Source organism: Conger conger, chromosome 10 (assembly GCF_963514075.1).
Source record: "Conger conger chromosome 10, fConCon1.1, whole genome shotgun sequence".
In the NCBI taxonomy this organism is placed as follows: Eukaryota; Metazoa; Chordata; class Actinopteri; order Anguilliformes; family Congridae; genus Conger; species Conger conger.
The window spans coordinates 22,411,012-22,423,460 of NC_083769.1; the positions used below are offsets into that span (position 1 = coordinate 22,411,012).

The window sequence follows — 12,449 nt, forward strand, 5'->3', positions numbered from 1 at the left end:
CCCACAGACACTGCAGGAGATCTGCATCCCCTCACAGAATGAGCCTTTGACTGACAAATGGTGTCAATGAAGGAGTCAAATGACACCAAATAAAGTTTGGCCAATTTAATTTAGGTGATAAACTGACTTTGTTGTACTGTATCCATACAGAATGACAAACTAGTGACTGTCATATTTGCTATGGACAAATGGCCTCGATGCCATCCAGGCCTCAGTCTCAGACATGGAGAAACTGGTTCTGACCGGACTGGCTAGCTGGGGTTACCTCTCAGGAGGAGATAGTGTCAGACACACAAGTGGTCAGCCGAGTTTTTAAACCTGGATTGTTTGCCATAATGATACAGTGCCTATTTTTCTGCCAGGTAAGGGGCGCTACGGTGAGGTTTGGCGGGGAAACTGGATGGGGGAGAGTGTGGCGGTAAAGATATTCTCGTCCCGTGATGAGCAGTCTTGGTTCCGCGAGACTGAGATCTACAACACGGTGCAGCTGCGCCACGAAAACATCCTAGGTGAGACCTCCAGTCCACAGGGGGCGCTGTGACTCGCTCCGATACCTCAGAGCCTTTCTTTCCTGGAATAATCCATAAACTATGAATGCCTTGACAACAGACTCCTGAAATCTCACACATCAAGTCTTGCACACTGGAACCATGTCTCACACACTTGCACTCGGATCACACTTTTGAATATGCGTTTGTTTCTTTCCAATTTTGTTATTCTTTAACTCTGTCATGCTGTGTGCGATATCAAACTATTGCACGGTAGTACCAGCCACAAAAAGTACTGGTTCAAGGTTCTGGCAAAAGGAATGCTTTGAATACAATGTAATGAGGTGATTAAGCTACTCAAATTTGTACCACACACTTACCCAATGCCAAATCACCCTTAATCTTCCCTTAACACCAAATCTGCTGTAGTTGCGAGAGTAGTTATTATGATTAATGTCTTGTTAACATGTTGTTACTGCACTGTATATTGGTTTTTAACAGGGTGTTAACACACAGGTAACATGCTTCTAATGACTGTTGTTGCCATGTTCTTAACGTGCTGTGCTGCACTGATACTCACAGGTTTCATTGCGTCTGACATGACATCCAAGAACTCGAGCACACAGCTGTGGCTGGTGACACACTTCCACGAGCTGGGCTCCCTGTACGACTTCCTGCAGTACAGCACCCTGGGGCCCGAGGGCTGTCTGCGGATGTGTCTGTCTGTGGCCTGCGGCCTGGTGCACCTGCACACTGAGATCCTCTGCACGAAGGGCAAGCCCGCCATCGCCCACCGCGACCTCAAGAGCCGCAACATCCTGGTGAAGAGGAACGGCCAGTGCTGCATTGCCGACCTCGGTACATCAGGGGGAACTGGGGAAAACCACTGGGGAGGTTGGGCGCTCTGAGGTTAAAATGTAGGGATGGCAATGCAAAGGGGGTGGACACGGCTAAATGGGTAAAAACATTTGGTGGGAGGATGGTATGGCAGAAATGGAGGAGAGATGGTAGAGAAAGGGGGAGTGAATGATTTTGGGAGGAGGGGCCATAGTTGGGAAATTCCAGGACTACAGTACACAACCTCTGACATCTGACCTCTGATCCCCCCCCCCCCCCCCACACACACACACACAGGCCTGGCCGTCATGCACTCCCAGACCAACGACTACCTGGACATGGGGAACAACCCACGGGTGGGAACCAAGCGCTACATGGCACCGGAGGTTCTGGACGAGACCATACGGATGGACATGTTCGAGTCCTTCAAGCAGACGGACATCTGGGCCCTGGGGCTGGTGCTCTGGGAGATAACGCGCAGGACGCTGGTCAATGGTGAGGTTATGCTGCAGACTGCCACCACCCCGCGGACCCTAACCTATGGCCAATTATGGCACTATCCTATCCACTGACATGGCCAGGACTCTATATCAGACTGTAGGGAAGCTGTGCTTTAGCTGAAAATCCCACATCTTTTATGAAGAGACAGACGCACTGTGAGACAAAGTGTCAGGCACCCACTCAGACCTCACTCTTTTTCTCAGTCTCTCCGATTCACATTTTGTCTCTTTCTCTCTGTATCATTCCCTCCCCTCTTTCTCTTTCTTCATTTAAAATTCAGACTTTCTTTATTTGTGTGATGGGTGAAATTGTGATGAGCAAATGCAGAGAAGATATTAACCTCTCTCAAGAATCCCTGTTTTCTTTGGCCTCTCCATCCAGTTATTTTATTTTGAGCTGGTTCTCTCCCCCTCTGTCTCCTCTCCCTGTCTCCCCTGCAATCCCCCGCTCTCTCTCCCCAGTGCTCTTCCTCTCTCTCTGTCCTATCCCGCTCCCTGATTAGCGGAGCAGTAATTATAAACAGTCTTATCTGGTGTCAGCACTCTGGCTCACACAGCCCAGATGGTGGTACACACTCACACACTCCAGACAAGCCTCGCGGAGCTCCAGGGACGAGACCCTATCTGCTGCTCCCCCTGTCCAACTCCCGCTACATCTGTTCTGCTCCCCCGCCTATCTCAACTCCTGCCTCCAGTGTTTCAGCGCTTCAGTGTTTGCAAAACTGTCGCCGACTCTGTCCCAGATACACTTAAAGGGGGAGAAGGCTTTTTATTACGTATTCGTATTATTAGCTCCCCTTCGGTTTGGTGCAGATGATGTGCTTATTAGCTTAGTCTTTTTACAGTGCTACTTTTAATGTCACAGTCCATTTTTGTATCTATTCTGGTGCCGACCTAACCTTGCCGCATGCACTATGTTATTAACCGCTCTGAGTGAGAGCGTCAGTGTAAATGTGCTAATTTGGTGTTCTTGTGATCGGGGCTGAAGCTTGTTTTCCCTCTCTGTCTCTCCTCCTCTGTTCCTGTTTCTTTTTCCTACCTTTTTATCTGGAGCTCTGACAGTTTCTCTCGGGTTCTTGGCAGGCCGATGTTTTTAGAACTAGTCCGGCCCTCCTTTCACCAGAGGGTGCTCATTTGCTTTATTTATCTACTCCACAGAGATAATGTAACATTTTCAACATGGATGTAAGTGCATCCGGTATAATGTACCAGAGTTCGCTCAGAGGTTAATCTGCAGGGTCTGGACAACACAAAGGTGATGTGGTGAGCTATAATCTGCCAGCCAGGGTTCCCTAAATCCTAAATCCTACAGTTAACTCACCGCTGGATTCTTCAGTCTGAATGTGTTGCTGATTTTAACGCACATCCTGAGCCCCCCAGGCCCTGCACAGATCGGGGGTGTCCAATCTTATCCGAAATTGGCCAGGTGGGGGTGCAGGTTTCTGTTTTTGCCTAGTGCTAAGACGCCTGATGCAACTAATTAACTAACCATGGTCTTCAGTCAAGACCTTAATAAATAGAATCAGGTGTCTTAGCACTTGGCTGAAACAAACACCTACACCCAAAGCGGTGCTTGTCAGATATGTTAACACCATGGACACCCCTGGTGTTTATGGTAAGGGTGCAGGACTCCAGGCTCGGGCGCTGTCCCCTGCGCTCTCAGAGACGTGTGTTGGGAGGCAGTTCTGTCTGTAAGCGTGTGGTGCCGTTTCCCCAGGGATTGTGGAGGAGTACCGCCCCCCCTTCTTCGACGTGGTGCCCTCAGACCCCAGCTTTGAGGAGATGAAGAAGGTGGTCTGTGTGGACCAGTACCGACCCAGCATGCACAACCGGCTCCACTCGCACCCGGTGAGAGAACCACATACACTACTACAAACCACCATAATGCACCTCATACACTACTACAAACCACCATAATGCACCACATACACAACTACAAACCACCATAATGCACCACATACTCAACTACAAACCACCATAATGCACCTCATACACTACTACAAACCACCATAATGCACCACATACACAACTACAAACCACCATAATGCACCACATACTCAACTACAAACCACGATAATGCACCATGTACACTACTACAAACCACCATAATGCACCACATACACAACTACAAACCACCATAATGCACCACATACACAACTACAAACCACCGTAATGCACCACATACACAACTACAAACCACCATAATGCACCACATACACAACTACAAACCACCATAATGCACCACATACTCAACTACAAACCACCATAATGCACCACAAACTCAACTACAAACCACCATAATGCACCACATACACAACTACAGACCACCATAATGCACCACATAGACAACTACAAACCACCATAATGCACCACATACTCAACTACAAACCACCATAATGCACCACATACTCAACTACAAACCACCATAATGCACCACATACACAACTACAAACCACCATAATGCACCACATACTCAACTACAAACCACCATAATGCACCACATACTCAACTACAAACCACCATAATGCACCACATACACAACTACAAACCACCATAATCCACCACATATACTACTACAAACCACCATAATCCACCACATACACAACTACAAACCACCTTAATGCACCACATACTCAACTACAAACCACCATAATGCACCTCATACACTACTACAAACCACCATAATGCACCACATACACAACTACAAACCACCATAATGCACCACATACTCAACTACAAACCACCATAATGCACCACATACTCAACTACAAACCACCATAATGCACCACATACACAACTACAAACCACCATAATGCACCACATACTCAACTACAAACCACCATAATGCACCACATACTCAACTACAAACCACCATAATGCACCACATACACAACTACAAACCACCATAATCCACCACATATACTACTACAAACCACCATAATCCACCACATACACAACTACAAACCACCTTAATGCACCACATACTCAACTACAAACCACCATAATGCACCTCATACACTACTACAAACCACCATAATGCACCACATACACAACTACAAACCACCATAATGCACCACATACTCAACTACAAACCACGATAACGCACCATGTACACTACTACAAACCACCATAATGCACCACGTACACAACTACAAACCACCGTAATGCACCACATACACAACTACAAACCACCATAATGCACCACATACACAACTACAAACCACCATAATGCACCACATACTCAACTACAAACCACCATAATGCACCACATACTCAACTACAAACCACCATAATGCACCACATACACAACTACAGACCACCATAATGCACCACATAGACAACTACAAACCACCATAATGCACCACATACTCAACTACAAACCACCATAATGCACCACATACTCAACTACAAACCACCATAATGCACCACATACTCAACTACAAACCACCATAATGCACCACATACTCAACTACAAACCACTATAATGCACCACATACTCAACTACAAACCACCATAATCCACCACATATACTACTACAAACCACCATAATCCACCACATACACAACTACAAGCCACCATAATCTACCACATACACAACTACAAACCACCATAATGCACCACATACACAACTACAAACCACCATAATCCACCACATACACAACTACAAACCACCATAATGCACCACATACTCAACTACAAACCACCATAATGCACCACATACTCAACTACAAACCACCATAATGCACCACATACTCAACTACAAACCACCATAATGCACCACATACTCAACTACAAACCACCATAATGCACCACATACTCAACTACAAACCACCATAATCCACCACATATACTACTACAAACCACCATAATCCACCACATACACAACTACAAGCCACCATAATCTACCACATACACAACTACAAACCACCATAATCCACCACATACACAACTACAAACAACCATAATGCACCACATACACAACTACAAACCACCATAATGCACCACATACACAACTACAAACCACCATAATGCACCACATACTCAACTACAAACCACCATAATGCACCACATACACAACTACAAACCACCATAATCCACCACATATACTACTACAAACCACCATAATCCACCACATACACAACTACAAACCACCATAATGCACCACATACACAACTACAAACCACCATAATGCACCACATACACAACTACAAACCACCATAATGCACCACATACTCAACTACAAACCACCATAATGCACCACATACACAACTACAAACCACCATAATCCACCACATACACAACTACAAACCACCATAATCCACCACATACACAACTACAAACCACCATAATGCACCACATACACAACTACAAACCACCATTATGCACCACATACACAACTACAAACCACCATAATGCACCACATACACAACTACAAACCACCATAATGCACCACATACACAACTACAAACCACCATAATCCACCACATACACAACTACAAACCACCATAATCCACCACATACACAACTACAAACCACCATAATCCACCACATACACAACTACAAACCACCATAATGCACCACATACACAACTACAAACCACCATAATGCACCACATGCACAACTACAAACCACCATAATGCACCACATACACAACTACAAACCACCATAATGCACCACATACACAACTACAAACCACCATAATGCACCACATACACAACTACAAACCACCATAATGCACCACATACACAACTACAAACCACCATCATGCACCACATACACAACTACAAACCACCATAATGCACCACATACACAACTACAAACCACCATAATGCACCACATACACAACTACAAACCACCATAATGCACCACATACACAATTACAAACCACCATAATGCACCACATACACAAATACAAACCACCATAATGCACCACATACACAACTACAAACCACCATAATGTACCACATACGCAACTACAAACCACCATAATGCACCACATACACAACTACAAACCACCATAATCCACCACATATACTACTACAAACCACCATAATCCACCACATACACAACTACAAGCCACCATAATCTACCACATATACTACTACAAACCACCAAATCCACCACATGCGCAACTACAAACCATCATAATGCACCACATACACAACTACAAATGACCACAATCCACCGCATACACAACTACAAACAACCATAATACACCACATACACAACTACAAACCACAATAATCCACCACATACACAACTACAAACCACCATAATACACAAGTACAAACAATAACAATCTGCCACATATACATGTACAAACAACCATAATGTTCACATGACCATAATCCACCACATATGTACTCATTTATGCACTCAGTCAGCCAATCAGTGACAGCCAAAAGGAAGCCACCACTACGCACTCCCATACATGATTATAAATACCGTATGCATTATACACACACGCATACACACACGTGTCAGTCAATAAGAAAGTAAAGACAGAACAGTCTTGCGCACAATCTGAAACATCTCGAACACCAATACTCAATAACAGGCCACTGTATACACACAGTTGGATAACCATAATTTCTCTCACAGGTACATAATAAGAATCCACTGTTATAAACACACAAACACGCAATCAGACTCTACATTATGTCCCCACATGCACACAATGCCTCGGATCAGAAACGGCAATAAGTCATACAATCACAAGTAGACGCAGACACACAGATACACACAATAAAAATGATCACCTTTACTTTAATAAACTACCACTAGTCCCTTAAACACATACTCATAATCAACCATTCTACATAAAATCACAAAATTATACTAATATCAGCAGTCTCCCAGTAAAGCTGTGTAGCACATTCTCATATTCATTTATTTCAATGCCATTCTGTGTTGTTTCCAATAATTCAGCCCTTAGTGCTCCACTGACCTTAACCATGTGCCCAGTGAACCAATGACCTTTCCTCGTTGCCTAGATCCTCACCAGCATTGCCAAAATCATGAGGGAATGCTGGTTCCATAACCCTCCAGCCCGCCTCACCGCCCTTCGCGTGAGCAAGACCCTCTCTAAACTGGACCAGGACCACGACTACAGCCCCAACAAACTCAAGCTGGACCTCTAGACTCGCCAGGACCTCACACCCAGACCTGCAAAACAAGGTCTCTTATTCCCCAAGTGGATAAAAAGACCATAAGACCAAAACTGACCCACCCCCACCTGCCACCCAGCAACCCGCCTTGTCCTTAACTGTCCCTTACAACACACTTCAGTGTACCTGATATGCAGCTGCAGGATATTTATATTTTACTCCCGTGACTCCTGGCATTCCCTGGCTTTTTGGGCATGGTGTCATTCCTAAGGGCGTGGCACTGCGGCAGAAGCCCCTGGGGTGGCCAACGGGAGACAGAGGGGGTATGAGCACTCCCTTCTCACCCTGCCCTTCCCTGCCCAGCGAGTCTCCCCCGTGTAAGTGTGTGTGGCGTGGTGTAAATCTGCAGTGAGCTCCGCCCAGTTTCTAGACTGTACACAAGCTGCTGGTCTTCACCCAGTCCCTTTCCCTGCTCCCATTCGCTGGGTCCCGTCGAAGAGCTCATGGCATTTCCGCCATGGTGAGTCCACGGTGTCTCTGCTGTGTGATGTTTACTGTAGATCAACATGATTCAAGGTCTCCGGTCCGTAAAACCAGGCATTTTTCTGCTACACCAGCTGCGCTGAACCGTCCATCAATGTCAACGCAAAGCAAGGATGACCCGGTGAAGCACAAGCACTCCCACTCTCTGAGGTATCTGCACAGATCGGTGCTAAACCATGACCTTTGGGACTTCTTCCTGATGGGCATCTGCCTTAATTCCTTACGGATTCCACTGCTGCAGCCCTTGAGTTTTAACACCTTTCATTTCTGTTCGCCAAACTTTTATCTTTATAAAAACACCTCCTGTAATTACCCATGCACTCATTTTAACAATATTAATATATGAATGACAGAGTATTTTACACTGCCATTGCTGTTTAACAATAAACACTCTCTATGTAAGAGAGTCGCTCTAAGCTATTAAACTTTATATCCAGGTCTTGGTAAGGGCATATATTTCTGAACTGTGTAGGTTTTTTCTGTGACTTGTTCTTTTTATTTTGTCATTTGTGATGTTGATTCATTTTAATCCTAATGTCTTAATTAAAATATAATATACTGTATTTTATCCACAAAACATTATGGTAATATATTTAGAGAAAGGATAACTATAATCACTTGACTTCATCCCAGGCTGAGAACATGTTAAAGGGAAATAAAATACAATAAAAACAAGTCCCCTCACTTGTGTAATATTAGGTACGGTTTGTTGTAACTTCATTTGTGACGTTTCTAGCCTTTGCAAATTGTGCCTTGAATTCCTGAGCCAATAAATCTCAAAGGAAGTGAGATTTGATGTAGGCAGCAAATCTAATTGCAGTACTATAGATTTCTGGCCAGAGGGCGTCACAGGATTACTCTTGCCTTGTAGCATTCCAGCCTAAACCAAAACTGTGACATTCATTTCAGCGCTCCCCAGTCAGTCTTATCGAGTAGATAGGTATGTGCGGCATTGTTCTGGCTTTTTTTGGAGTAATGCACCATTCAATTAACACTTCAATTTATTAGAGGATTCTGCCGTTGAGATATGAAATATAAACCCCATGTAACTAAAATCCCTCCAAACATCTCTCACTGAAGAGCAGGGCTTTGGAACACAATGCTGGAGTTTAAATAACGCTCAGCCCGTTGTCTGTGATCACATTTCATGTAGACCTATATTTCCAATGCAAAGAGACTTGATGGATATCATTTCCACGGGAACACAGGTGGCCCCACCCTGGGCCTCCTGGCACTGACAGACAGGCCCACATACACGGTTTCAGTCTCGTCTGCACCAGTAATGGGTGTTTCCTTGTGCGGTTTCTAACACGGGTGTGTGTGTGTTTACAGAACTGCAGTGAACTTGTAGTTCTACTTGTGTCTCTATTTGCCTATATCAATGCTCACATGTGTCGGGGTGTGTATATATATCTGTGTGCGTGGGAGGGAATGGGCCATGGAGAGATAATGCTTCCTTCAAAGCCCCTGTCTGTCTGTTCAGACAGGCTGGACAGGGGGGCTATTTTAGAATAGACTGGGAGGGCGAGGGCTGTGGGGGCATTGGACTGGGCTGCAGAGGGGTCTTAGTCCAGTTCGATCCAGCCAAAGTGGGGAGCTGCATTGAATGGCTTCCTCTTGTACGTTGCACCTCTGTTATTTTGTTTCATTTTTTAATGTATCTTGTTGGTCCAAACTGTGTTCTTATCTTCCAAATGTGTATCTGAACAGGCAAACACAGTCTATCATGCAAAAGCTTACAGAGAAACTTGTCCGTTTGATAGCAGCTAGATAAAACCTTCCCATTGCAGTAACCTGCCCTGGTGGGGGGGTTATTGGACGGGGGGGATATTGAACAGACAGACGGTCTTTGGGGAAAAACAGAGAGCCAGACAAAGAGCCAGAGTCAGATATCGCAATCAGCCTGCTGAGAGCACCACATGCGGAGTGTTCATTTATACAGAGCAAATCCGGAAAGTATCTGTCATTGCGCAGAAATCTGAACATTTGCCACATCTGGCCATTATGAATCGACGTAAGGAGGCTTTTTCTCCCCTGTCCCAGTCACGGAGACATTAAACCGCATGAGTAAGGAACCGAATGAGTAACAATATGGGAAAGGAGTGAAATAAAATGCCCCTTTTTCATACCAATGATTAAAATCACAAGTTCCCCTGGAGATTCTGTTTTCCTAACATAGTGAACATCCTGAGGGCATGTGTCTGCCAAAAGCGCTGACATACCACATGTGGGGTATTAGCATGCTCAGTCCCACTAATACAATCAGTATGGCAATGAGCACTGTCCTCAAATATGTCCTAAAAACCTGTGTTTTTCCCACCCCGATCCCTGTGCCTCATTATGGGAAACAAAGCCCATAATTGATATATCCCACACACTTTGTGCATATTTCTGGATGTTTATTCATTTAGGTTAGGTACTTTGAATAAGGACTGCAGTGGCATTCACTCACCTGGGAGTTGAGTCTGCAGATGCTACACTCAACTACTACTTCTTCTGCACCATGGAAGCTGCTTGGAGAACTTTAAAAGGACAACAAGTGTTTTGGAAAAGGGCCTCTTTTACTCATGTCTTTTTTCTATAACCCCCACCCAGAGGCTCAGTCTCACAGAGACAAAATTGCCTCTGGAAAGAGATGAAACACTGAAACATCAGCTGCAAGACAGCACTCCTCATCTGAGGAAGGGCTGCTGGTGCCTGCTCCCATTCCAGAAGCTCAGGCAGCCCCATCTGTCTGCAGCCTGGGCAGACATCTTCCCTCTCGCCCCCTGCAAAGGGCTTTTGAGGCTCGTTTTGCTGCTGACATCAAGATCCCCATAAACCTCTCTTCCACCAACTCAGCAAGCCAAGTCTTTTCAAGGTGAAAGCTGTGTTCATGCATGGTGTGTGTGTGTGTGTGTGTGTGTGTGTGTGTGTGTGTGTGTGGGTGTGGGTGTGTGTGTATGTGCATGTGTACGTCCTTGTACTGTTGAGTCATCTGTGAAGTTTCATTGATTGAAAGCTGAAAAGTTTAGTCGTGCTTTAGGTGACTGGGCTGTTGATGTATTGAGCCCTGCTAACCCTCCCCTCCTGGCCGTCACAGTGTTTGCTACTCAACTTCACACAATCTATTCCGTTATTTACACACAAATAACATCATTTCACTCTTCTAGAGTGGTTGGTAACTGTATGTCCAACTGCCAACATCCAAACTCTTGAGAGGTGTAAATATGCATTTTATTTAAACTCATGGATAAGGTCTACTTCTACATCATCAGCATCCGTCTGGCAGATCTGGTTTATCCCATATCTGCATTGCTCTGTCAGCATTGTGTTGCTCTAGATGCAATCATTTTATCACCATTAGTATACTAAGGCACTGTCTTGTTCAGGTTACCTATTGTCTCCTCTACAGATCTGTGTTTAAGAGAGAAGAGTAGGCTGAATAAAGAGGCTCTGATTTTTCTCAACACTCAGACAATTCTAGACTTGCAGAGTGTGTTGTGTGTGTTTATTTATGCCACTGAAATTACACAGTGAAATGGCTTCACTAGCATGGATGAAAATGACATTGAAATTAAACTTTTTAAATGAACTAATAGGGTAGTTAAATGTCTTCTCAGCATATTAAAATTACAGAAATAGTAAGTCTACAATCATTACAATCTTCAAACGATAGGCCCTAATTTTCAATATTATTTTCTAGACTATATTGTTACTATATTAGCCTGCTATTATTATATTATTTACAAATAAATCTGTCAATGTAGACTGTAGACATGGTCCTATGTATATATAGGCAAAGCTCATGTGATGTTGTATATTGTGATGTAAGTAATACTTATTTTTCAATGTTTAGTGAATAAACAGTTGATGAAATGTCATCTAGGTTACAATATCACCTGATCTTAGCCCAGATGTTGTCTAGAAAATGATACTGACAATTAGGGCCAACAATTTGACGATTAAAGAATTGTAAATAAATCTGTCGATGT

At 44.3% G+C, this 12,449-nt stretch overlaps 1 protein-coding gene across 3 annotated transcripts in view; it reads left to right on the forward strand.

The window, feature by feature from the left end:
* The window catches only part of acvrl1 (activin A receptor like type 1), a 24,939-nt gene extending 15,780 nt beyond the window's left edge, over positions 1-9,159 (forward strand). For all 3 annotated transcript variants that reach the window (XM_061258830.1, XM_061258828.1, XM_061258829.1), the window contains 5 exons: positions 363-509; positions 1,071-1,346; positions 1,623-1,820; positions 3,543-3,673; positions 7,819-9,159. In XM_061258830.1, coding sequence (XP_061114814.1) covers positions 363-509; positions 1,071-1,346; positions 1,623-1,820; positions 3,543-3,673; positions 7,819-7,965 — 899 coding nt within the window. In that variant the 3' untranslated portion in view covers positions 7,966-9,159. The remainder of the gene's footprint in view (positions 1-362; positions 510-1,070; positions 1,347-1,622; positions 1,821-3,542; positions 3,674-7,818) is intronic.
* Positions 9,160-12,449: the final 3,290 nt, after the last annotated feature.